The sequence below is a fragment of the Trachurus japonicus genome, chromosome 8 (genome assembly GCF_045865225.1).
Source record: "Trachurus japonicus isolate A0001 chromosome 8, Traja_1.0".
NCBI classification, from domain to species: domain Eukaryota; kingdom Metazoa; phylum Chordata; class Actinopteri; order Carangiformes; family Carangidae; genus Trachurus; species Trachurus japonicus.
The window spans coordinates 1715672-1743145 of NC_140914.1; the positions used below are offsets into that span (position 1 = coordinate 1715672).

Below are 27474 nucleotides of genomic sequence, written 5' to 3' on the forward strand. Positions count from 1 at the left end.
AGGCGTCACATGAGCTTAGCTGTTCTTCAGTAGCGTTCTGTCTTCAGGAGGACAGGAGGAGGAGGAGCAGGACGAGGAGGAGGAGGAGGAGGCCGACGTGGAGCAGGAGGAGGAGGAGGCCGAGGAGGAGGAGGAGGAGGAGGTGGTGGTGGTGGACGAAGCAGCGACGGTGGTGGAGGAGGAGGAGGAGGAGGAGGAGGAGGAGGAGGATGTGGTGGTGTTGGTGTTGGTGGTGGTTGAGGAGGAGGAGGAGGAGGAGGAGGAGGAGGGGGGGAAGGAGAGCAGCTGTCCAGTCTCAGAGGAGAGGAGGGAGCAGGAGCGCAGGTCCACCGTCTGCAGGGAGGAGCATCGCCGTAGCAACGGGACACACTGCTCCGTCACCTTCACACAACCTGACACACACACACAGATAAACACACAGATAGACACTGGTTAACGGCTTCACCAACTCAGATAGAAGACTTTTAAGACTTAAGACTTTTTATAAGAGTTAAGACTTTTTAAGACTTAAGACTTTTATAAGAGTTACGACTTTTTAAGACTTAAGACTTTTATAAGAGTTACGACTTTTTAAGACTTAAGACTTTTTATAAGAGTTACGACTTTTTAAGACTTAAGACTTTTATAAGAGTTACGACTTTTTAAGACTTAAGACTTTTATAAGAGTTACGACTTTTTAAGATTTAAGACATTTTTAAGAGTTACGACTTTTTAAGACTTTGTAAGAGTTAAGACTTTTATAAGAGTTACGACTTTATAAGATTTAAGACTTTTATAAGAGTTACGACTTTTTAAGACTTACGACTTTTTAAGACTTTAATAAGAGTTAAGACTTTTATAAGAGTTACGACTTTATAAGATTTAAGACATTCATAAGAGTTAAGACTTTTTAAGACTTACAACTTTTTAAGACTTAATACTTTAATAAGAGTTAAGACTTTATAAGAGTTAAGACTTTTATAAGAGTTACGACTTTTTAAGATTTAAGACATTTATAAGAGTTACGACTTTTTAAGACTTTGTAAGAGTTAAGACTTTTATAAGAGTTACGACTTTTTAAGATTTAAGACTTTTATAAGAGTTACGACTTTTTAAGACTTACAACTTTTTAAGACTTACGACTTTTTAAGACTTAATACTTTAATAAGAGTTAAGACTTTTTAAGACTTAAGACTTTTGTAAGAGTTACGACTTTTATAAGAGTTACGACTTTTTAAGATTTAAGAAATTTATAAGAGTTACGACTTTTTAAGACTTGGTAAGAGTTAAGACTTTTATAAGAGTTACAACGACTTTTTAAGACTTACGACTTTTTAAGACTTAATACTTTAATAAGAGTTAAGACTTTTTAAGACTTAAGACTTTTGTAAGAGTTACAACTTTTATAAGAGTTACGACTTTTTAAAACTTACAACTTTTTAAGACTTACGACTTTTTAAGATTTAAGACTTTATAAGAGTTACGACTTTAAGACTTTTATAAGAGTTACAACTTTTTAAGATTTAAGACTTTTATAAGAGTTAAGACTTTTTATGACTTAAGACTTTAGTAGACTTAGTAAGGAGTTTTTAGAGGGAGGGAAGGAGGAAATGAAGGAAGGAAGGAAGGAGGAATGAAAGAAAGAAGGAAGGAAGTAAGGAGTGTTTAGAGGGAGGGAGGAAAGGAAGGAAGGAAAGAGGGAAGGAAGTAAGGAGTGTTTAGAGGGAGGGAATGAAGAAAGGAAGGAAGGAAGGAAGGAGGAAGGAAAGAAAGAGGGAAGGAAGTAAGGAGTGTTTAGAGGGAGGGAGGAAAGGAAGGAAGGAAAGAGGGAAGGAAGTAAGGAGTGTTTAGAGGGAGGGAATGAAGAAAGGAAGGAAACTCCGTTCTCTGCTCCGTGTCCATTGCTGCTGTCTGAGTCTGTGATTGGTCGTCTGGTGTCGACACGTCAGACACGTCTGTTCTGATGACACCAGTCAGTTACCATAGTAACCAGCGGCCGGGCGTCTCACCTGCCAGGTTGACGTGGGTGAGGCTGTCCCTGAGCGGCGACAGCGGCGAGGACAGCGTGTGCACCGTCTGGTCCGTGACGCCGCCACACTGGCTCAGGTCGAGGCGGCTCAGGTGAGGGACGTAGCGCACCAGCAGCCGGGACGACGCGTCCGTCAGGTCCAAACCGGCCAATCGCAGCTCCGTCACGTTCTGGAAGCGCCCCGCTCTGGTCTCGCCGTGAGCTGCTCGACCAATCAGAGAGCAGAGAGCAGAGACACTTCCTCAGTGACACGTCGTTGGGATGAAAGCATCAGGTCACCTGTTAACCTGTCGCTCTCTGTCATTGGCTATCACCTGTGATGTCATCGTTACAGATCGTCTTGACTCAATAATCACTGTTTTAACGATTATTATGAATTAATTAATTTCACAACACTATGAATGGGTAAATTTTAGGGCTGACCTCCAAAAGTCGACTATTCGACGATTCGATTCGGAGGGGTCTGATTCGACTATGAACCTCGTAGTCGAATCTAACCAAGACCGTACCATTCTGACTATATGGGGGTGCCCACGGCTGCTGAGCATAAATTGTTACATAGAATGTCTTTTTTCGTTATAAAAAGACTATTTTGATACAAAATCTGCCTACTTTCTGTTAATAAAGAGTTCAAAATGATGTGTGCGTTTAAACGGTAGTCTTAGCTTCATACTACGTATTAATAAATCACCCACTGCAGTTGCACAATCAAATGAGTGGAGGTTTTTTTTTTTTTTTCAAATGAGGTGAGCAGTAGGACCGTCAACTTGTTTTTTTCCGACTTCCGAGTTGTCATGAACGCACCATAAGTGTCGGGAGTCACAGCTGTAATCTCGTCCCTCTGCAGCCTGTCTGTCTCTCTGCCGGTGCCGCGGTCACACTGTGTGTGTTACAGGATTGATTAACGTAATGTACGGATTGTCGAGTCCTTCTGACCTCAGTTTGTTTTGATACTACATGTTTTACCCGGTTTCTCTGTGTCCACGACCACCGCTATCCTTCATCACGTTGAGGGATGTTTGATCTGCCACTCACAGTCCGAGCAAAAGGAGCGTTGTCCAGGGCAACGTGACATAAACGCATACCCTGGCTCACAATGGCTACTAAAAATCATCCAAAGTGTGGAAAATAAATAGGCCTAAAGGTATTCGTTTTACACCTACCATATTTTTGGGGTGTTTTAGCTCTTTTGTTTGAAACGGGAAAAAGTCGCAAATTTGCTGCTATCTAAAAAAAAAAAAAAGGTTCGACGATCAGTCGACTACGGCAAAATCTGACGAATCAGATTCGACTATGAAAATCCTTAGTCGAAAACAGCCCTAGTAAATTTAAAGCCCCAGTACGTAGGAATTCCCTCCATCTAGCTTAGCGGTTGCATATCTGAACGTATTCTTGATGTTGCATTCAGGTGAAATGGGGCAGACGTCAGACAGACAACAGACGCTGCATGTAACAGGATAAACAAGCGTCTATGTAAACAAGTGGTCTGACAACATGTTGTCATGGTGATGTGGTATTGTTTTAGTAAAATGACATCCGGTTGGTTTGCCGACGGCCGTCTGCCTGACTGCACCTGAATGCAACACCGGTGCCTCCGTCCTTCCTCACACTACACAGTGGTGACGGTTTTAACAGGCCGTTTCCGTGGTTACCTACGGTCACGATGCAACATGGCCGCCTCGGTTCGGTGCGTCGCCCACTTCTGTATTTGTAACGACTTGTAACAACTCATTCTAAGGAACCAGAAAGCTTTACTTTGGATGCAGCTGTGATTCACCTTCAGTCAAATACGGATTTATGAAAGACAGGTTTGATTTTTGATCAGAAAAAGACAAATAAGTTACAGACTGGGACTTTAAATTTAATCCAAGTATAATGACATAACTAATTATAGACAATAAATATTTAAAATATCTATTAATATATAATCAGTTCTTGATGCTCCAGGGGAAACGCTGCACTCATCACGTCCTAAACGTTAAAATAAATTAGGGAAAAAATGCTAGTCTTAAGCCCTGCCTCCTCCAGCAAACTTTACCCCCCTCTCCCCCCCCGGTGTCTCACCTGTCCTGGTGTCGGGGGGCGGGGCCAGCAGCTCCCTCAGGTGAGAGTCCTTCAAGTCCTCCACTCGGCTCAGGTCCAGCAGCCGGAGACAGGGACAGACGGCCTGGCACAGCGCCGACACCGCCGCCCACGGACAGCCGGACACGTTCAGCTCCAGCAGCCCTGAGACGGGGGAGAGACGGGGGAGAGACAGGTGAGGACAGGTGAGACAGGTGAGAGACTATATATTATGTAAAACAAAACACAAAACAGTGAGGGAAAGAACATTAGCTATTACTTATTTCAAATTCAAAAGAAAATAAACTATGTACTATAGTAAACCTTTATATTTTATTGGGGAAGTTTCATATCCATAAATATAAATTTCAGTATTATTCGCCCTCATTTAAATCGTTTTTGTTTGAAGTTAATTATCATTTTAAGTCTCTTAATTTAATTACAAATAAGAAATGTATATCAATAATGAACAGACAGGTGAGGACAGAGAGGACAGGTGAGGCCAGGTTGCTAGGTTACCTTGCAGGCGGTTGATGAGCCACATGAGCTGCTTCTTGGAGATGTTGGTGTAGCCCAGGTTGAGGGAGACGGGCTGGCGCCGGATGATGCCGCTCAGCATGGGGGGGGTGATGGAGCGCTGCCGGCTCAGGTCGATCTGGGTCCACAGACGCTTGTCACAGCACCTGGGGAGACACACAGGACAGGCTCAGGCTCAGGCCCCGCCCACTCAGGCTCAGGCCCCGCCCACTGAGGCTCAGGCCCCGCCCACTTCTCCACACCTTGCTTTGCTTTGTTATGAAGTGATGATGTCATAGATGTGATGAGGTCATAGATGTCATACTTGTATTTTAGTTATTTTTCTTTTTGTACAATGAAAAAACATACACGTGAAATTAATGTTTCAGATGTCTTACATGTTTTTGAAGCCAAATTTAAAAACGGATAAATCACTGTTTTTCTTGAGAGATTCTCTTTCACAAAAACGTATTTTTCTCAGCTTTCTAGAAAAAAAGTGGTCTTTTTGGTGCAACCAGGCTCTATTCAACTTAAGATAAATCAAGAGAGTCTCCTCTTCCCTTTGAGCTATTTTGTGTTTTCAGAGTCATAGTACAAAATATTCTGTGGGTCTTGAAATATTACTCAAAATGCCCCAAAATGCTGGCACAAGGCACTGACAATTTTATAAAAGGGCTGGCACTCAATGAGTAAAAAAGTCATTGACCATCCCTAAAACATAAAATACTCTTAAAGGCTGAGGAGTTCCTCCTTGAACCGCCACCTTACCGTGGTGGAGGGGTTTGAGCACCTGAATGATCCTAGGAGCTATGTTGTCCGGGGCTTAATGCCCCTGGTCGGGTCTCCCAAGGCAAACAGGTCCTAGGTGACGGGTCAGACTAAGAGCGGTTCCAAAGCCCCTATGAAGAAGAAAACAGCAAGCTTTCCGTAGGCTCACCACCCGCGGGAGGTTTCAGAAGGGGCCAGTGCCGTGTGATTTGGGTGGCGGTCTTGGGCGGGGGCCCCGACGACCCAATCCCCGAACAACGACTCTGGCTTTAGGGACATGGAATGTCACCTCGCTGGGGGGGAAGAGCCTGAGCTCGTGCGGGAGGTTGAGCAGTATCGGCTAGAGATAGTCGGGCTCACCTCCACACACAGTCTGGGCTCTGGAACCAACTCCTTGAGAGAGGCTGGACTCTCTTCCACTCTGGAGTTGCCCACGGTGAGAGGCGGCGAGCTGGTGTGGGCTTGCTCATAGCTCCCCAGCTCAGCCGTGTTGTTTTGTTATTGGACTTCTGTGCTAGCCACAGTCTGTCCATAACAAACACCATGTTCGAGCATAAGGGTGTCCATCAGTGCACGTGGCACCAGGACACCCTTGGCCGGAGGTCAATGATCGACTTTGTAGCCGTGTCATCTGACCTCCGGCCGTACGTCTTGGACACTCGGGTGAAGAGAGGGGCTGAGCTGTCAACTGATCACCACCTGGTGGTGAGTTGGATCCGCTGGCAGGGGAGGAAGCTGGTCAGACCTGGAAGACCCAAGCGTATCATGAGGGTCTGCTGGGAACGTCTGGCAGAATCCCCTGTTAGGGAGGTCTTCAACTCCCACCTCCGGGAGAGCTTTGACCAGATTCCGAGGGAGGCCGGAGACATTGAGTCTGAATGGACCATGTTCTCCACTTCCATTGTTGACGCGGCTGTACGAAGCTGTGGTCGTAAGGTCTCCGGCGCCTGTCGCGGCGGCAATCCCCGAACCCGGTGGTGGACACCAGAAGTAAGGGATGCCGTCAAGCTGAAGAAGGAGTCCTACCGAGCCTGGCCTGGCTCAGGGGACTCCCGAGGCAGCCGACGGGTACCGGCAGGCCAAGCGGACGGCAGCCCGGGCGGTCGCGGAAGCAAAAACTCAGGTCTGGGAAAAGTTCAGGGAGGCCATGGAGGAGGACTACCGGTCGGCCTCGAGGAAATTCTGTCAAACCATCCGACGCCTCAGGAGGGGGAAGCAGTGCTCCGCCAACACTGTTTACAGTGGAGGAGAGGAGCTGTTCACCTCGACTAGGGATATCGTCGGCCGGTGGAAGGAATACTTCGAGGATCTCCTCAATCCCACTGACACGCCTTCCGTCGAGGAAGCAGAGGCTGAGGACTCAGAGGTCGATTCATTCATCACCCAAACTGAAGTCACTGAGGTAGTCCGGAAGCTCCTCAGTGGCAAGGCACCGGGGGTGGATGAGATCCGCCCTGAGTACCTCAAGTCTCTGGATGTTGTGGGGCTGTCGTGGCTGACACGCCTCTGCAGCATCGCGTGGCAGTCGGGTACAGTGCCTCTGGACTGGCAGACCGGGGTGGTGGTCCCTCTCTTCAAAAAGGGGGACCAGAGGGTGTGTTCCAACTACCGGGGGATCACACTCCTCAGCCTCCCGGGGAAAGTCTATTCCAGGGTGCTGGAGAGGAGAATTCGGCCGATAGTCGAACCTCGGATTCAGGAGGAACAATGCGGTTTTCGCCCTGGCCGTGGAACGCTGGACCAGCTCTACACCCTCCGCAGGGTGCTCGAGGGCTCATGGGAGTTTGCTCAACCAGTCCACATGTGTTTTGTGGACTTGGAGAAGGCTTTCGACTGTGTCCCACATGGCATCCTGTGGGAGGTGCTCCGAGAGTATGGGGTCGGAGGCCCTCTGCTGAGGGCTGTACGGTCCCTGTACAACCGGAGCAGGAGCTTGGTTCACATGGCCGGCAGTAAGTCAGACCTGTTCCCGGTGCCTGTTGGACTTCGACAGGGCTGCCCTTTGTCACCGGTTCTGTTCATTATTTTTATGGACAGAATTTCTAGGCGCAGCCAAGGGCCGGAGGGGGTACGGTTCAGGAGCCACTTGATTTCATCTCTGCTTTTTGCGGATGATGTGGTCTTGTTGGCTCCCTCGAGCCAGGACCTTCAGCATGCACTGGGGCGGTTTGCAGCCGAGTGTGAAGCAGCCGGGATGAGAATCAGCACCTCTAAGTCTGAGGACATGGTTCTCGACTGGAAAAAGGTGGCTTGCACCCTCCAGGTCGGGGGAGAGTTCCTGCCTCAGGTGGAGGAGTTTAAGAGTGTTTTCACACATGTTTAGTGCGCACCCTAGTGCGCAAATGTTAAAATGATACATTGTTTCATTTTTCAGTTAGTGCGGTTGCTTTCACACCTGCTTTTTGTCACTCGGGACCAAACTTGGAGAGTGTCATGTCTCCATGACTACCGGTTGAAATCTGGAAGCGCTGATTGATAAAACTTTCATGATGGCGACTCAAGTAGGGCCAGTTGTTAGTAGCTCTGGTCATTTATTTCTATATTGTTTGTATGTATAACTCTTGTCAAACGATAGTTCCGATCTACTTTTCTAGTTTGGTACTTCCGGCTGGTTTCCGGTTGCGTTCACCCGTTGTCAACGACTACGGGAGCCCTTTTAGCTCAAACCTATTGAGTTCGCCTGGCAGTTGGGTCGCACCAGAGTGCGGTTGCTTTCACACATCAACTAGTGCGCACCAGAGTTCAGCTGGAGCCGAACCGAGACCACCTCCTCAGGCCGCACTAGTTTTGGTGCATTAGAGTGCGATGTGCTTTCACACTGACCCAAACTGGACCAAATTTAGAGCGCATAGGTGTGATTGTGTTATAGATGTGATGATGTCATAGGTGTGATTGTGTCATAGGTGTGATGAAGTGATGATGTCATAGGTGTGATGAAGTGATGATGTCATAGGTGTGATGATGTCATAGGTGTGATGAAGTGATGACGTCATAGGTGCGGTGAGGTCACCTACCAGCGGCTCCATGTGCGACACACCCTCATGCAGACGCAGAGCTCTCGGTGGCTCAGGAAGCCGAAGACTCGCAGCCAGGTGTCGCGGGTCACGATGTGCGAGGCGCCGCCGGCGAGCGGCAGGGCGCTGGGCTCGGGGCAGGCGGGCGGCGGCCGCACCAGGTGGCGCTCCATCTGCACCGGCCGCGGCGGCGAGGGCACGGCGGGCGGGCTGCGCTTCATCATCTGCGAGCGCGGCGCGAGGCGGGACGGCTGCGAGCACGGAGACGCCGCCATCGCCGACATCATCAGGCCGCCGCCGCCGCCGTTGGAGGTGGGGAGGGAGGAGGAGGAGGAGGAGGAGGAGGAGGAGGAGTTCCTAGACGCCTGGTTCTTGCTGTTGCTACGGATCTTGTTGCCACGGCTCCCACCGCCGCCGCCGCCCTTGGTCCCGCCCCCTCCACCACCGTGTCTGTGATTGGTCAGAACTCCGCTGGCGTTCTCCTTCTCCCCGCCACCTTCCCTCCCGCCGCCCGTCCCTCCTCGTGTCCGCCCGTTCCGCGCCTCCTGCCCGTTGCTGCGCTGCTTCGCCGGGAAGCCGCCGCCGCCGCCGTCGTGCTGCGAGGACGGAGGCATCTGATTGGACGAGAGGGGCGAGGGCGGGGGGAGGGAGGAGGCGTTCTTACGGCCGGTCCGGTCCTCCTCCTCGCCAACGTCCAACAACATCGCTCCTTTCCGTCCTCGCGGCGCCGGCGGCCCCGTCGCCTCTCTCCTTCGGGCCTTGTCTCCTCCTCCCTGCTCCTCCTCGCGCTCCTCCTCCTCCCCCCCCCGCCCCCCTCCTCCCCCCTCCCCCTCCGACTCCTCGCTGGCGCTGAAGCCGAGCTCCGCCAGACGCCGCTCCCGCTCCCGCTCCCTCTCCCGCTCGCTGCGACTCCTCTCCCGCTCCGCCCGACCGCCGCCGCTGCTGTTGTTGTTGCCGTAGCCGACGACGGGAGGAAGAGGAGGAGGGGGCGGGGCCGGGGAGGAGGAGGACGGCGAGGAGCCCCCGCCCCCCTGCTCCCCTCCACCCCTCAGGGACTCGTCGTCGTCGTCGGAGTCGGACTCGGAGTCGGACTCGGAGCTGGAGGAGGAGGAGGAGGAGGAGTCGGCGCGGCGTTCCAGCAGACACATCCTCTTGAAGCGCTCCAGTTTCTCCCGGTGGTGGGAACGCTGGTCGGCGCTCGACGTGCCGCCCGCTCCTGCTCCCGCCCCCCCTCCGCCGCCGCCGCTGCCGCCACCGCCGCCACCGCCGGGCTGAGATGAAGATGAAGAAGAGGAGGAGGAGGAGGAGGAGCCCAGCGGTCCGGCAGCTCCTCCTCCCCCGGCCGAGGAGGCGGGGCCGTTGGACTCGGGCGCTTCCTGTTTGGGCTTCTGGCGGAGAGACGCTCACATTTAGTCACAGCACAGAAGGAAACACCTCAGTGGCAAGACATCCCATAATGACCCTTCACTAAGCCCCGTCCCCCTTGCTTACTGTCACTATGTCTGTCAAGCTTTCACTCTCGCCGTGCTCCTCTAAGAAACATGGGTTGTGTCCTAAACCCCTCCCTCATTCCCTCCTCCCTACTCACTAATATATAGTGAATTCAATATAGTGACTCACTGGTCAAATAAAAAAACACTTTCGGACACTACTCCGCCGCACAGTTAATGACGAATTACGTTGCGTAATTAAAACGTTCCGACCGCGATCGTAACGGCCGGTGTAGTTACCATGGATACAACCATGGTAACGGCCGGTGTAGCAACATAAAAAGAGGAGTAAAGCAATATATTAAGCGGTAATATATATATATATATATTTAAGCATCAAAATTTGTTCAATCAAACCCACATAGTTTGAAACCACGTTCAAAACACACACAGCCACTCCGCTAGCTTAATGCTAATGTATAATGTCAAATCTCATAGACGGGCTAACAGAAATTAGCATGTGGTCAGTTTATAAAGCTTGTTAGGAAATTTGCTCCGACGTTTGTTGTGGGAGTCTGTGGAAGCTGCAACCGGACAACTCTGACAGCTGGACACATTTATTGAGGCTGCTGCACTACTGCATTTATTTGGTAGCTACACCGGTCGCTACTGCATTTATTTGGTAGCTACACCGGTCACTACTTCATTTATTTGGTAGCTACACCGGTCACTACTTCATTTATTTGGTAGCTACACCGGTCACTACTTCATTTATTTGGTAGCTACACCGGTCACTACTGCATTTATTTGGTAGCTACACCGGTCACTACTGCATTTATTTGGTAGCTACACCGGTCACTACTGCATTTATTTGGTAGCTACACCGGTCACTACTGCATTTATTCGGTAGCTACACCGGTCACTACTGCATTTATTTGGTAGCTACACCGGTCACTACTGCATTTATTTGGTAGCTACACCGGTCGCTACTTCATTTATTCGGTAGCTACACCGGTCACTACTTCATTTATTCGGTAGCTACACCGGTCACTACTTCATTTATTTGGTAGCTACACCGGTCACTACTTCATTTATTCGGTAGCTACACCGGTCACTACTGCATTTATTTGGTCACTACTTCATTTATTTGGTAGCTACACCGGTCACTACTGCATTTATTTGGTAGCTACACCGGTCACTACTTCATTTATTTGGTAGCTACACCGGTCACTACTGCATTTATTTGGTAGCTACACCGGTCACTACTTCATTTATTCGGTAGCTACACCGGTCACTACTTCATTTATTCGGTAGCTACACCGGTCACTACTGCATTTATTTGGTCACTACTTCATTTATTTGGTAGCTACACCGGTCAATTGTGGGATAGATTCAGTCACTATATAATGAACATTAATAATCACTAAACATTCAGACACCACTACAACATGGCCTGGTCACTATATAGTGAGTAGCGGGGATTTCGGACACAACCATGGAGTTTCCAGCAACATCGGCGAGCAGCAACAAGGAGCAAGGAGTAACTGTTTTCCATCAAGTCCTTGAGAGTGTTCAACAAGGTCCCCAAGTTCTTCTTGAAATTTTACCACTTTTTCTAGAATTTTTAAACTTTTTATTTTTTGGGGGAGACATTTTTACCACTTTTTTTTATTTTTTATTTTTTATTTTACCACTTCTATCTAAAATTTTGAAAAAACTTTTGAGAAATTTTACCACTTTTTTGTTTTAAACAGAAATCTTACCACTTTTTTTTTCTTTCTTTTATTTAACAGAAATTTTACCACTTTTTCTAGAATTTTTTAACTTTTTATTTTGGGGGGAAACATTTTCACCACTTTTTTTTTTTTTTACCACTTTTTTCTAGAATTTTTAAAAAAGGTTTGAGAAATTTTACCACTTTTTTTTTTTTTAAATAGAAATCTTTCTTTTTTTTTTACCACTTTTTTCTAGAATCGGCTTTAAAACTTAACCAGTGTCGGGCTTGCACATCGCTTCAGCACATTGTTCTCTGCTTAAACCTCGACAGACCTCTCGCGCATAGTTACGGTTGCTAACCTAGGATTGGACAGTGGCCGTTTGAGGGAGGGGCTTAGCGAACGGTCAATAACCAATATTAAAGGAGCTCAGTCGCTAAACTTTATTTAAGCTGTCCACACTGACAGCTCAATAAAGTTTCACTTTGTTTGTCCACAGTGAGGTGTGTGTGTGTGTGTGTGTGTGTGTGTGTGTGTGTGTGTGTGTGTGTGTGTACCTTTTTCAGACGTTTCTCGTGAGCTCCTTTCGTCTGCAGGAAACAAGAGAGGAGAGTCAGTAACCTTCAAAATAAAAGCCCTGCAGTGATGTCCCTCTGTGCTTCAGGTCACTGTATTCAGGCTTTTATTGTGAAGCAGCAGCAGCAGCAGCAGCAGCTTGTACAGGAAGTCCTGCATCGCCGTGGTAACGCACCTTCTTCTTGGGCCCAGAGTCCTGCGGCAGCTCCTTCTCCTTCTTCCTCTTGTGCCCCCCCTCGGTCCGCCCCCCCTCGTCCACGGAGGGGGGGGCTTTCTTCTTAGGAGGGGGGTCGTCGGTCAGCTTCCAGCGACCGACCTCGCCGTTGTCCAGCCGCCGCTTCCCCGAGCCGTCCGCCTGGTCCTGCACACAGAGTCAGCATGTGGATTAATAACGATTATTGATTGGACTTTCTATTATTATCGATTATTGATTTTCCATTTGACAGTAACTGTAACTAAAATACAAAACAAACTTATTGCACCATTAAAAAACAGTCAAACTGCTGAATTACTTAACTTCTCTTTTACTGAGTTTGACCTCACTGCACCTTCAATTTGTGTAGCGCATAGATGTAACTTCCAAATTATTATTCCTTTTTATTTATTTCCTATATTTTTTTGTTTTGTTTTAGATGTATGGTAGTCTTTACAATCAAAAGAACAAAACAGAAACAAGATCTACGCTGTCTACGGTCCTAAAGGTGAAGTCAACAAAAAACTTATGGACGGAGAAAAAGTAGTAGTGGAAGTGTAAACATTTTATGACACCACACACTCCTGAATGGGATTTCTTGGTTTCCCTCATCATCAAACTCATCAAATACACAATCCAACAGAGATAATAACACAACGTTACCACACAGAGTTGTTTTAGAGGGAAATTCATGCAAAACCGCTGATGCACGTTGCCTTCAGGGACAGTTTTTCATCAACAGTCTCTGTATTTCCCTCTAAAACAACTCTGTGTGGTAACGTTGTGTTATTATCTCATAGCGTGGTGAATGTGCAGCTCACAACTTGTCCACCAGAGCGTTGTGGAGTTGTTGGATTGTGTATTTGATGAGTTTGATGATGAGGGAAACCAAGAAATCCCATAATGAGCCTCCGTAGCGTAGCTCTGAGCAGCTCACGGCTCTGCTCCGCCGTTCTAAAAACAGCTTGCACCGACAATTAAAGGTATAACGAACCTACTGCTATGACTATAGGGATTATGGGCAATGGGCCAGTTTGACTAAATGTTGAACTATCCCTTTAAAACCCTGGTGAAAGGTGGAAGCAGCGACTCACCTTACTGGTCTTGCCCTCCTTGTGGCACTTGGGACACTCCCAGCAGTTTGGGATCTCGTCGTTGATGATTCCTTCAGCTTTGCCCATCTGAGGAGAGAGGCGATGACATCATCAATATAATTAAGTAAGTAATTAAGTATAATTTAATAATTTAAATTGGAGGAAGGGGACAACAAGACTGAAGCTCGATTTCAAACATACATTTGCAAGGTTAAGCTTAAAACAAATGTGTATTTCTGTTGCAGGTGTAAAACTACGGCATTCACAAAGCAAGGAATTGAAAAGTTGTACAAGTATGTCTCAGCTTAAGAAAATGTTTAAAAAAGAAAAGATAGGTATCTACAAAAAAGAAGGAGAAAAAGAGAAAAGATAGATAGGCGAGTGGTGTCTACCGTTATTTTGTGTGTTTGTTTTTTTTGTCATTACTATGTTTCATCATCTTTAATATTTTGAAACAGAGAATAATAATGGTGTTGAAGTAAGCCAATGAAGTTTGTAACAACAGAGAGGAGCAGGTATTATAAGTTTTTTCTTCATCCTGCTCCTTTTCATTCATGGTGAAAATGTGTACACTATGTATATGTGCAATTATGTGAGAATACCATGAATGAAATAAATCAAAATGAAATGAAATACCTTATCAATAATACACAGTAAAGTATTGATGTGTGATTGAGGCGGGGTCTGACCTTGAGGCAGCTGGGGTGGATGATCTCGTTACAGATGGTGCACTCCATCAGAGAGAGGCTGAACTTCTCCTCCTCAGAGTCCACCGTGTCCTCCTTCCCCGCCTCGCCGCACGCAAAGCACACCGCCGTGTGAGGCAACACCGGCTGAGGGACAGAGGGACGGACAGACAGGTAGGTTAGAGACAGACAGGTTAGAGACAGACAGGTGAGTCAGTTTCATTTATTCTTGATGCTTTGGCAACATTTTTTATTTTCAACCTTTATTTTACCAGGAAAGTCCCTTGAGATTAAATATTAAATCTCTTTTGCGAGGGAGACCTGGCTAAGAGATTGCACTGGTAAAGCAAAGATAGAAGCAGGTTACATAACAATACAAACACTTAAATATAATACAAACATATCATCATTCAGGTGGAGAGACAGACAGACAGACAGACAGACAGACAGACAGACAGACAGACAGACGAGTCAGTGTTTCTTTTGTTTCATTTATTCTTGATGCTTTGGCAGCATTGTCGCTACCCGATCTGTGACAGCCACGTACGGCAACTCCACTTGGACAAACTTAGTTGAATTGACTTAGGATCACTGCCCTGTGTGCGTCGCCAGAGACGGTTTATCTTTTTATTTATTTTTTTTAATACTTTATTAGTAATGTAACTGAGGGTTGGTTGTGGTGGTCTGGATCTTGATGCTCAGAAAACAGGAACACAGGCGGACTTTTAATGTTTACTGTCCTCTTTTCTCGCCGGCCTCATCACCATGACAACCACAAACAATCACAACTACCACAACACTCACTGAATAAACGAGTCTGCCGCGGCTGTCTTATGACGGACCTCCGCGGTTTTTATTTTATTTTATTTTATTTTTTAATCATTTTCACAGTACCGTATTTTAAATTCACAGAACTTTAAGCATGTACGCAAATCGGGCAGTGCCCAAATGAAGTTTGTCCAAGTGGAGTTGCCGTAGGCAGCTGTCCAAGATGGCGGCCGGTCTGCGCATGCGCAGACCAGTTTTTTCACAGATCAGGTAGCGTCGCAAATCGGGTAGTGACAAGCATACCGTGAATTCCGGACTATAGAGCACCTGAGTATCAGCCACACCAGCTAAATTTTAAAAGAAAATACATTTCGTACTTGAATATAAGCAGCAGGTTTTTCATGTTGTAACATGAGATATTTACACAGAAAGACAGTAGGAACTGTGCAAGTCCGCTCGCTTTTACTCTGTTCTGGTTACGCTCCTCTCCTCCATGTGCATTTGTTGACAACGAAAAATCAATAAATGGAGCGGTGGATAAAGTTACATAACATATACCATGTTACGACGTGTGTGTTTCTGTACTCTTAACCGTCATGAACAAAACATTATGGTTTACAAAGTATGTTACGTTTGTGTTTGGGGTGCAGAGATGAGAGCTGGGACACCTAGTTACTACACTGATGTTACACAGCCGTGAGACGCCAGGTGGAGACAGAGAGCCTCCGTTCTCACTCGTAACAAGTCACAAGTCAGTGAGTAGTTAACCATCACAATTACTCCGGAGCTTTTTAATGAAGGTAAAAATGTAGCAGAGCCACAGGGGAAATCCTGCTTATGCTTTCTTTCAAACTGTGCCTGAATGGCATCAACACAGCACCAACAGACAGTAACATGCCTGGTTAGAAAATAAAACGCTGCACCAACACTCTAAACTAGTGTCTTCTTCGGTGCATAATCTTTCCCCACATGTCTGTCTCACTTGTGCTTCCTGCTAGAGCGCCCCCCGGAGGCCGTTAGCCAGTAAACATCTATAAATTAGCCGCATCGTCCGCAGGGTTCAAAGCCTGTGAAAAAAGTAGCGGCTTATAGTCCGGAAATTACGGTAGTTCTGGTAACATTCATGTCAATAAAGCAAATTTATATTGAACTGAGGTAGAGAGAGAGAGACAGGTGAGTCAGTGAGGTAGAGAGAGAGACAGGTGAGTCAGTGAGGTAGAGAGAGAGACAGGTGAGTCAGTGAGGTAGAGAGAGAGACAGGTGAGTCAGTGAGGTGGTTGTTCTCCTCTGACCGGCCACCAGGGGGCGTCGCTTCAGAACGGAACAATAGACACATCAATGATATGAACACCAGCACATCTACAGGCTGTGTGTGTGTGTGTGTGTCTGTGTGTGTGTGTGTGGCTGTGTGTGTGTGTGAGCATCTCTATGAAACCACGGCGATGGATGGATGGATCAAAGCCAACCCGCAGCTCCAGCAACCATCTCTGGTTACCATGGAAACCCAGCATCGTCGCCTGCTGGGCTCCAGCAGCTCTCTGCTGCTATTTGAAGAATCCACACAAATAAAAAACATCACACCTTCAGTTTGAAGATGGTTTTAGTGTGTAGGTGTGTGTGTGTAGGTAGGTAGGTGTGTGTGTGTGTCTATGTGTGTGTGTGTGTGTGTGCGTCCATGTTTGTGTGTCTATGTGTGCGTGCGTGTGTGTAAATAAATGTGTGTTTCCAACATCTGTTTCTGTCATTTCTGCATCAATGTGATGAACTCTGATTGGTTGGATGAAGTGTGTGTGTGTGTGTGTGTGTGTGTGTGTGTGTGTGTGTGTGTGTGTGTGTGTGTGTGTGTGTGTGTGTGTGTGTGTGTGTGTGTGTGTGTGTGCGCTACACTAGGTTTGTTCGGTGGTTATTTGAACACGTCCTGTCTCTTCACATCCTGCTGAGCTGATGAACATGTGACTTGTACTGAGCCAACAGGAAGAAGGCTGAGGTGCTGCACACACACACACACACACACACACACACACACACACACTCTACAGACACACACACACACACACACTCTACAGACACACAGACACACACACACACACACTCTACAGACACACTCCCTCTCTAGAAAGTATCTCATGTTTTTACTGGTTTAACAAAAAGCAGCTGATGAAGGTGAAGCGCTGACTGACTGATGTTTCTGATAATAACATGGAAACATAGAAAACACTGTCATTGTTCTGTATCAGTAATAACTAGTGAAATGTGAATTATAGAGTAGTAGAGAGCCGAAGCGGAAGCAGGAAGTAATATAGCGTCGTCATGGGAACTCAACGATCTCCATGTGAGTGAACGGGAGTCAAAGTTTTATTTCTAATGTGAGTGAATAGAGTGATGATAAAACTCTCTGAGCTCTGTCCTCTACCTGTTTAAAACACCACGGTTCATGAAGAGAAACCAGCAGTTTGTTGTCAAACTTTGTAAAATAAAACATGATTAACCCTTTAACCGATAACAAGAACTTTGACCCATTAACACTATTGGTTTTTAATTTTTTTTGTATTAGCTCCTTATGTCGTCAGCTCATGGGGGCGTGTCGACACCTGCAGACTTCACCTGCCTTCAGTCGTATTTCACAGCTAAAAGTCCCACAGGACTGACAGTATGAGCAGCAGCAGCAGCAGCCGCCGACATGAAGGAAGATCAGACAATACATGAAGCTACACGGTAGACTAGTAGTCAAGACCGCCTGAACCGAGACCAAGACCAGTTGAGCTCAAGACCGAGACCGAGAACGAGAACGAGAACAAAAAACAACAACTAGTTGCACCATATTTTGCTATTTCGCATGAGTTGTAGAACGCGAGAGGACGAGCGCCAACGCGTCTGTAGTTGGGTTTCCATCCACCTTTTCTTATGCGCATTTTGTGAAAATGCGCATAAATACTTGAATGGAAACGCCAGAAATTCGAATAAAGGCAGCAAATGCGCATAAAAGTTTATACCCTTGGAGGGGGGGGGGATTTGTCAGCGTATCGAATAAAGGAAATGCGAGTTTTTGTGATGGAAACAGGTTACGTGAATTGAGGCAGAGTTTGTGGGTGAAGCTGCTGGACTTCACCCAGCGACGCCCCGGTCTCCCAGCTCTCCTCTCTGCACCGCGACACAAACGCTCCGTAACCCATAATCTTTTGTTTATGACGGTTAAGACGACACAAACACACGCCGTAACATCGTTATGTAACGTTATCCACCGCTACATTTATTGATTTTTCACCGGCTTCGTATGTAAACAGATGCACATGGAGGAGAGGAGCGGAACCAAAACAGCTGAAAAGCGAGTGGACTGTCACAGTTCCCTACTGTCTTTCTGTGTAAATATCTCATGTTACAACATGAAAACCTGCGTCTTCAAGTGCAGCCTATATGTACAGTATTTTCTTTTAACATGTAGCTGGTGCAGATTATACAGGTGCGTGCCGTCTATAGTCCGGAAAGTACGTAAATTGTCCATGATGTTGAGAGTCAGCTGAGTGTCAACTGTTGGATACATTCACGCTCTCTTATGACGTAATCTCACGGTGCACCACTCCTAATCGCAAAACACTAATGAATGGAAACGGGCATAAATTCGCTTTGCTTTTTGCAAATTTTTACAAAATCCGCTTTTAAATTCGATACGACTTGGATGGAAACCAAGTATGTGTCACAAAGAGCCTGTGATTGGTTCCACTTGAAGGGGGCGCACCCCGCTGTCTGTCACATGACTCTCTGTATCAGCGCAATCTCGTTTACATTACATTAAGTCGACATCAGGAGATGACGCAACGGTAAAGTAATGAAAATAAAAGTATGATAATATACAGATATAAATATATTTGTTTCAAAACCTTGGGGGCAATTTTGGCCCCTGGATCATGATTTTTGGGGGCATGTTACCTTTATATTGTAAATAAATTATTTAAATGTGACCATTAGTGCCTAATGTGATACATTATGGAAATTGCATCACTTATATGTATCCCATCTTTTGAAATAAGATTTACTGTACAAAATGTTATGAATAAAACCAATGATCGTAGACTAGACTAGTCTGAAAATAGCATAGGCCTCTGTGCTGTAAGAAAAAGAAAAAAAAAAATCGAGAATCAAATCGAATCGTGACCCTAAAATCGAAAATCAAATTGAATCGAGGATTTGAAGAATCGTGACACCCCTAACAGATATAAATATATTTGTTTCAAAACCTTGGGAGCAATTTTGGCCCCTGGATCATGATTTTTGGGGGCATTCTTGGTAAAATTGTTACCTTTATATTGTAAATAAATTATTTAAATGTGACCATTAGTGCCTAATGTGATACATTATGGAAATTGCATCACTCATATGTATCCCATCTTTTGAAATAAGATTTACTGTACAAAATTTGATGAATAAAACCAATGATCGTAGACTAGACTAGTCTGAAAATAGCATAGGCATCTGTGCTGTAAGAAAAAGAAAAAAAAATCGAGAATCTAATCGAATCGAGGATTTGGAGAACCGTGACACCCCTAGTAATGATATCCAAAAAAACAGCATGGCTGCCTGGATGTTGTAGACTACAAATCCCTTCCAGACCGTTCTGCCAGTCCCAGACATTGCAAGACCGAGAGACCTGAGACAAGACCGAGACCAAACACTGTCGAGACCGAGACAAGACCAAGACCGGTCTCAAGAACTACAAGTCTACTACACGGACATAGATGTGCATCACCTGTAACTACGGCGCTGAGAAAATGAAAACAATAAAAGCAGAATAGATAACGTTGCTGCTCTCCAGTCGTTCACCTGCAGCTCCACAGAGGAGCTCTGCTGCTCCTTCAGTCTGCTGTTTGGCTGCTGCTTTATATAAACACACTTCTACTGGACCGTCTAACCTCCATATGAACCATCAGCTGAGACAGAGCACGTGTGTGTTTAACGGCAAAAAACAAAAAATTGGAGTGATCGTTTTTTGTTTTTTTTCCCGTGCGCCACCAGCATCATAATCTTATCGGTTAGCGGTTAATAATCGGTTAACGAGTGTCGGTTATCGGTCAGAAAAAAAGGGTTATTTATTCTAAATGTGCATCTCTAGTTGTCACATTAAATCCATTCTTCTGTTGCCGTTTGACAACAAACTGCTGGTTTCTCTTCATGAACCGTGGTGTTTTAAACAGGTAGAGGTCAAAGCTCAGAGAGTTTTATCATCACACTATTCACTCACTTTAGAAATAAAACTTTGACTCCCGTTCACTCACATGGAGACCGTTGAGTTCCCATGGCGACCAATGTTCCCTCTAATTTTCAAAACTCCTGAGCAGAAATTCAACTCCCCTGATGAGCTGCTGGAGCAACTGTGAGACAGTACGTCCACATGCTGGTGCTATGGCCTCACCTCTCTAACTCCACATATCAATACTATTGGCTTTTACTATAATGATTAATAACAGATTATTTTGACAACATTACCTAGGCTGCTCCATATCTAGGTCAGTAACAGAATATAATATTGTTTTGGCAAAATAGAGTTTGCATGTATTGCCATATGAACAATATGAAAAAAATAACTAACATCAAGTTGGTGTCATCAACTCTTGGCACAGAATCATTCTTGATATGAACAGTAATAATAATTCTCAAGCAAAAACTTAAATCATAGTTGCACTACAGACCACGGTTAAGGTCACAGATTTCACAGTTCAAAGCCACATGAGGGAGAAATAAACAGTAAACTAGTCGGGGATATTTGAGTGTGCAACTTTTTTTGTCTTCTGGGCAAAGAGGTGGAGCAGTAAAACACCTGAGAGGGAGCAGTAGTTGCGTTTCCATCCACCTTTTTTTATTCGCATTTTCAAAAATTGCGAATAAATACTTGAATGGAAACGCCAGAAATTCGAATAAAGGCAGTAAATGTGCATAAAAGTTTATACGCTTGGAGGGGGGGGATTTGTCAGCGTATCGATTAAAGGAAATGCGAGTTGTTGTTATGGAAACAGATGATGTGAATTGAGGCAGAGTTTGTGGGTGAAGCTGCTGGACTTCACCCAGCGACGCCCCGGTCTCCCAGCTCTCCTCTCTGCACTGCAACACAAACGCTCTGTAACCCGTAATCTGTTGTTTATGACGGTTAAGACGACACAAACACACACCGTAACATCGTTATGTAACTTATTGATTTTTCACCGGCTTCGTATGTAAACAGATGCACATGGAGGAGAGGAGCATAACCAAAACAGACTGTCACAGTTCCCTACTGTCTTTCTGTGTAAATATCTCATGTTACAACATGAAAACCTGCAGCTTATATTCAAGTGCGGCCTATATATGTATAAATGTAGCTGGTGCGGCTTATACAGGTGCGTCTATAGTCTGGAAAGTACGTAAATTGTCCATGATGTTGAGTGTCAGCTGAGTGTCAACTGTTGGATACATTCACGCTCTCTTATGATGTAATCTCACGGTGCACCACTCCTCCTCCTTTCCCAATAATCGCAAAACAATAATGAATGGAAACGGTCATAAATTCGCATTTGCTTTTTGCGCATTTTCACAAAATCCGCTTTTAAATTCGATACGACTTGGATGGAAACCCAGCTACTGATGGTGACGTTACTTCCTGCTTCCTCTGAGGCTCTCTATAACCTCTCTCTGTCCGACTGCTGCGACCTAAAAGCTCGTCGGAGATGAGGAGGAGCGTTCAGGACCACGGACAGGACATCCCAGCCAGACACAGAGCAGGTGATGATGGGCTTACAGGGTGTGTTACCATAGCAGCCAACAGCTTGTGTGTGTGTGTGTGTGTGTGTGTGTGTGTGTGTCTCACCGCGGTGCACTGCCTCAGCAGACAGGACTGCTTCATGCGGCCGGGCCCTCCGAACTTCTTCATGTCCTTACAGAAGTGACACTCTCCACACTCGGTCCTCATGCAGGCCTGGCAGCGCCGGCAGCGCGTCCGCCTGCGCCTCGCCCCCCCGCCGGCCCCCCCACCCAGCGCCTTACTGCCCGACATCCCACAACAAGTCAGCTGGTAGGGAGAGGGAGAGGAGAGGAGAGAAAGAGTCAGTACTCGTAGTTCATATTAAATGATGATAATGCACAGAATAAAGAAATTAAAAACAACGACAACAACATTATATGACATCAATAGCAGCTTTCATGTGTCTCTCTAGTCTCATGGCCTTCATCAGCTGTTGTTAACATGTCCATGTTTCTCACATTCTCTGTCATAAACTATAAACTGTTTTCTTGTCTGTAACAACATCTCTGTCCCGTCTGTCCGTCCTGGGTGATGATCCCTCCTCTGTTGCTCACCCTGAGCTTTCTCCTGGTTTTCCCTGTTAAAAGGGTTTTCCATGGAGTTTTTCCTCAGTGGATGTGAGGGTCTAAAGCCTGTTTATGCTTCTGCGTCGCGGTGACGGTTAGGGATGGGAACGACACAGGATTTGGATTGTCGATTATCGAGGCCCATGTGTCGACTTTTTGTCGAATTGTCTGCCCTTTTTTTTTTTTTTTTACAGCAGCAGCAGATATGCGGGCGGGCGAGGGGGGGGCTACACGTGCTTTTGTTGTGGTTTATTAACGATGCTGTCGGCACAAGCGGACGAGGCAGCACGCATTCGGTTTCTTTTTTCTTTTCTTTTTTCCGTGCATGTCCACGGTCCTCTACGAAGAATGCAACCATGGCATCCTGTTTTGCCGATGGTTTTGCCCTTTTTGTGGAGGCGGACTCGTCATCAACAGCACCATCACCTAGACTGCAGGGAGCCCAGACAGCTGATCTCTTGACTCTGTCGCCTGTCAGCATGCGCACACATCCGTCACATGTGAAGCAGAATGAGGGTCAAGTAGCCTAGCTATCCTATCCCATTTAGAAAAAGTGGATTTGTTTCATTTAAAATATTTTATTTCATTAGGGGAAAAGTGGCACTTTCTGCTGTTTATTTGAATAGGAAATATTGAAAGACAAAATGCAATTTACACATGGAAATCCCACAAGCCCCGCACCCCTCGACATGTCGACACTCCATTTTTTTTGTCGAGGGGAGTATGTGTCGATTTTTTGTCGATTTGTCGACAAAAAGTCCCATCCCTAGTGACGGTGTAGCTACGCTGTAGCCTGACGTACACCTCTCAAAAATCCTGACTACGCGACGCGAACCACAAGTACTGTGATTGGTCCGCTCAGAACGTCAGTGTGGTAATTCACCCGTTCAGCCTCGACTGGTCGGACAGACGACAGACCATAACCTCCACAAACGTCTTCTCCGTCGCCTGCGCTTCAACATTTGCAATAAAAGCGTTTGTTTTTCAGTTGCCGTTGTTTACTGTGACCGGAAGCAACGCGTTCCCTCGACGCAGAACTTCCAATGCTCATCGACGGCGTCGGGTCTACGCCGTAGGTCGGCCGTCGCTGCCACGCAGAAGCATAAACCAGGCTTAAGGACAGAGGATGTTGTTATGATGGGATGTAAAGCCCTTTGAGACAAACTGGTGGTAAAAAACGGGCTATACAGATAAAACTGCCTTGCCTTAGGAATCTTTACGATTAATTAATTGTGGCGTTTAATACCACGATTAATTGTGAAAACAAGAAGTAACAGTGACATCACAGGCGTCATGTTGGTCTGGTCACTGATCTGATCGACTGATCGATCGGCTGCTGATTGATCAGTTCTGACGCTACGCAGCTGAGCTGTGTGTGTGTGTGTGTGTGTGTGTCTGCTGTGTTTTCAGTCTCACACACACACACACACTCACATGTGGCTGTGTTTTGGTGTGGCTGGCGACGGGGGCGGGGCTTCACCACACACACCTGCCGACTCTGTTCTACTCTGAAAAGCCTCAACCCGTCTTTTACTTTGAAAACTCTCGGGATGTTTTATTTTGAAAATCAGTTGAGGGTTGGACATGACGATGTTGTCGACACGTTGCAGCGGCGGCGGGGGCTTCTGATTGGCTCTGACGGTCGGGCGCCTCTCCCTACGTGATGATGTCGTCACGGTGACCGGTGTTCACTCACAGCTGATTGGTTTTTTAACCGATCATTGATCAGAAGCATTGTCAGCTCTGACGCATCCCCACAGGTGAGTCCTGCTCTCCATCACACCTGTGGAGACGCCGAGTTATTGATCAGTGTCAGCTTTAAAGGGACAGTTCACCCGGAATTCAAATTTCACTCATGATCTCCTACTCCCCCTCATGTGGACTAAGGGCTGGGAGAAGTTTCAGAGTCCTCCGTGGCTTCTCTGAGTTACAGGGGGTCTCGGTGTAGCACTGCATGTCCATATAACGGTTGAGAACGGAGCTCACTTTTCTTCGTCCAAAAAGACACACCAAAAAAACATCCAAATACCTCCATGCTGCTCGTCTGTAATGTCCCTCTTGTATTGAAGCCCCAACATGAGAAATTGTTCCAAAAAAAATTAAATAAGTCTATATTTTAAAGGGACAACGAGGAGTTTCTATTTGGTTATAAAAAGTCTGATATTAATGTGGATGAATCTCCGTTACCACTTGTTAATGGTCCATTTTAGATAAATCTATGGTTTTGTCTCTATGGTTATTTTGTTATTATTAGTGGTGGTGGAAATGCTGGGCGAGCCGACCGGCGTTTCTTTACTTTCGGTTTCGTGGCGAGTCATGAGAATAACGCCGCCGTATGAATCTCCGTTTATGGTGGGAACTACGACGGTATGTGATCGTCTTCCAACCTCTGACTTTAATTCTTGATGAATGAAAACATGAGTCTGTCTTGACCCGGTCAAAGAATTTCACGGTGCGGAGGCTCATAAATGTAGTGTGGAAACACTTCGCTTTAACAAAACTCCTGGTTGTCCTTTTAAGTTAAAAAAAGATAATGTTGGAACCGTATCGGCAGATCTGCACCAAAATAAAGGTTAATAACTTTGAATTGGTAGTTCACGGCTCCGCAAATCACGCGAGATTCCGGCAGGGCAACACTGGGAGCTTCCGCTACAAACAAGCTTAAAATATAGACTTATTTAATTTATTTCGGAACAATTTCTCATGTCGGGGCTTCAATACAAGAGGGACATTACAGACGAGCACTATGGAGGTATTTGGATGTTTTTTGGTGTGTCTTTTTGTTATGAAGAAAAGTGAGCTCCGTTCTCAACCGTCATATGGACATGCACTGCTACGCTGAGACCCCCTGTAACTCAGAGAAGCCATGGAAATTTGAATTCTGGGTGAACTATCCCTTTAAATCTGACAGAACTCATCTAAAACCCTGTGTTCCCTCTGGACCTGCAGACATGTCTCTCTGCTGCTTCCTGACGTTTTATGGACAAATGGAAGATAATAATAACAGGTCCAGTTCAGTCATGATCCAAATATAATTGATCAGTGAATGGGAGCTGATCAGAGAGTCTGTGATCGAACTGTCAGTCCAACAGCAGCTGCAACAAACACATTCACACCTTATCAATACTTTAATATCGTGTAGCATAGCTGAACAGAGCAGGTTATGGGCTCACAGCAGCAGCAGAGGTTGTTGACATGAGAGGAACTCAACACTTCACAATGATCGATTAAACTGACAGCTATTTTACAGCAGCTAACTGAAACATTTGCCGATTATTGATCCGTGCTGGGTGATCGATCCGTGGACACTGGATCTAGGAGGACCCCCCCGCCCCCCTCCTCACATGCCCCCAGATGATCCGGATGATCGATCACTGATCAACCTGCAGCACAACAATAATGGAGCTGCGCATCTGGCTCCACTTGGGAGATGATGATGCTAACGGCTAGCGGCTAACAGCTAGCAGCTAGCCCCGTCAGTCTAGTCACTCACTGCGGCCGAACATGAGGCACCTGCGGCCGGATTACACACCGACCGACACAGGCTCGGTGATTAAACATCCACACATCTGTACTGACACATCTGTACCCCCCCTCCCCCTCATTTAAAACGGTATCAGCGCTACGCTACAGATGCTAACCTGCTAGCACCAGGCTAACAACAGTCCGTGACGCTTCCTCTTTCATTATGTTTCATGATGTGTGTGGAAACCAAACCCAAACCCAACCCCCCCCACTGGACACCTGGGGGGGGCGGGGGGGGCAACACCTGTGTGCCCCCCCCTCCCACCCCCCCAGTCCGTCAGGTGCTGCTGCAGGTGCTGCTCACCACTACTACTCACCTCTTCGTATCAGGTCGCATGCTCCTCGGTGGTCGCTCATTAGAAACAACAGTTAGCCACCAGGTAGTTAGCCGACAGTTAGCTCCAGCTCTCCAGCTCTCCAGCGCTTCCTTGTTCCTCCTCCCTCCGCCCGGCCGGCTGCTGCTGCTGCTGTTAGCCCCGGGCTTGGTGCTGCTGTTAGCTCCTTTAGCTCCGTTAGCTCCGTTAGCCCCGGGCTTGGTGCTGCTGTTAGCTCAGTTAGCCCCGGACTGCTACTGTTGTTGTTGCTGCCGTTAGCCCCGGGTTTGGTGCTGTTAGCTCCGTTAGCTCCGGACTGCTGCTGCTGTTAGCTCCAGGTTTGGTGCTGTTAGCTGTTGTTAGCTCCGTTTGCTCTGTTAGCTCCAGGTTTGATGCTGTTAGCTCCGTTAGCTTCGTTAGCTCCGGACTGTTGCTGCTGTTAGCTCCGTTAGCTCCAGGTTTGGTGCTGTTAGCTGCGGACTGCTGCTGCTGTTAGCTCCGTTAGCTCCGTTAGCTCCAGGTGTGGTGCTGTTAGCTCCGTTAGCTTCGGACTGTTTCTGCTGTTAGCTCCGTTAGCTCCGTTAGCTCCAGGTTTGGTGCTGTTAGCTCCGTTAGCTCCGGACTGCTGCTGCTGTTAGCTCCGTTAGCTCTGTTAGCTCCAGGTTTGTTGCTGTTAGCTGCGGACTGCTTCACACGCGTCCCATCGCTGTAGCCTCTTGGTGGTGGTGCTGCTGCTGCGGCTGCGTTAACGTTAGCTCCCGGGGGCTAAAGCTATAATAGATAGCACTAACAGCTAACGAGGCTAACTGCTGTGGCTTTAATGTCTCGATTACCCAAACTGATCGATATCGATAAGTGAAGGGCGCAGTGAGTCGTGCCCATTCACTCCTCTCTCTCTCTCTCTCTCTCTTTCTCTCTGTCTCTCCAGTGTGACTCTACCTCTCTCTCCCTCCTCAGCGCGTTACAACGTGTTCCTCTGCTCCTCTTCCCGGGAGGAGGAGGAGGAGGGGGGTGGAGGAGTGACTGAGTGTGTTGGTGGGGGTGTGGGGGGGTCAAAACACTATGCAAAACACCTACAAACGGCTCTGTTACTGTAGCAGCAGCAGTGGTTTAATAATATATATAGTATAATAATAATAATAATAATAATAATAACCCTCCGCAGGAACTAGACCCGCTCATATTATAATGACTGACTGAGTTGTAGCTGCTATTGTTCTCCGGCTCTATTGTTGCTGCTGCTGCTGCTGCTGCTGCTGCTGCTGCTGCTCGGTGTTGTGAGTCAGCTGGTCTCCTGTGACACATTAACCCCCCTCTCTACACACCCTCCTCCCCCCTCCCGCACTGATTACATCACACAGGTGACCACACGCACCGCGCTCCCTTTTCCTTTTTTCCTTTTTTCCTTTTTTTTACCTAGGAGGAAGAGAGAGAGGGAGAGAGGGAGTGGGTAAATATATATAAATAAATG

At 46.7% G+C, this 27474-nt stretch overlaps 1 protein-coding gene across 2 annotated transcripts; it reads right to left on the reverse strand.

Annotated features, from left to right (window-relative positions):
- Positions 1–26170, reverse strand: fbxl19 (F-box and leucine rich repeat protein 19). Of its 2 annotated transcripts, none has more exons than XM_085783285.1 (11): positions 26007–26170; positions 21665–21865; positions 14065–14208; positions 13376–13462; positions 12264–12449; positions 12070–12102; positions 8368–9752; positions 4589–4752; positions 4073–4234; positions 1989–2210; positions 1–392 (listed from the first exon to the last, which is right to left on the reverse strand). In XM_085783285.1, the coding sequence occupies exons 2-11, from the start codon at positions 21848–21850 to the stop codon at positions 16–18; spliced, it is 2946 nt and encodes a 981-aa protein (XP_085639411.1). In that variant the 5' UTR covers positions 21851–21865; positions 26007–26170; the 3' UTR covers positions 1–15. The 2 variants fall into 2 exon arrangements, with proteins under 2 accessions (XP_085639411.1, XP_085639410.1); XM_085783284.1 differs by having other exon boundaries at positions 8368–9755.
- Positions 26171–27474: the final 1304 nt, after the last annotated feature.

Coding starts and splice junctions, on each gene's coding strand:
- fbxl19 (XM_085783284.1), bottom strand. CDS start 21,850: ATGTCGGGCAGTAAGGCGCTGGGTGGGGGGGCCGGCGGGGGGGCGAGG. Junction 12,103..12,263: donor ACTCTGGGCCCAAGAAGAAG/GTGCGTTACCAC, acceptor TGTTTCCTGCAG/ACGAAAGGAGCTCACGAGAA. Junction 4,753..8,367: donor TGTCGCACATGGAGCCGCTG/GTAGGTGACCTC, acceptor GTGTCTCCCCAG/GTGCTGTGACAAGCGTCTGT.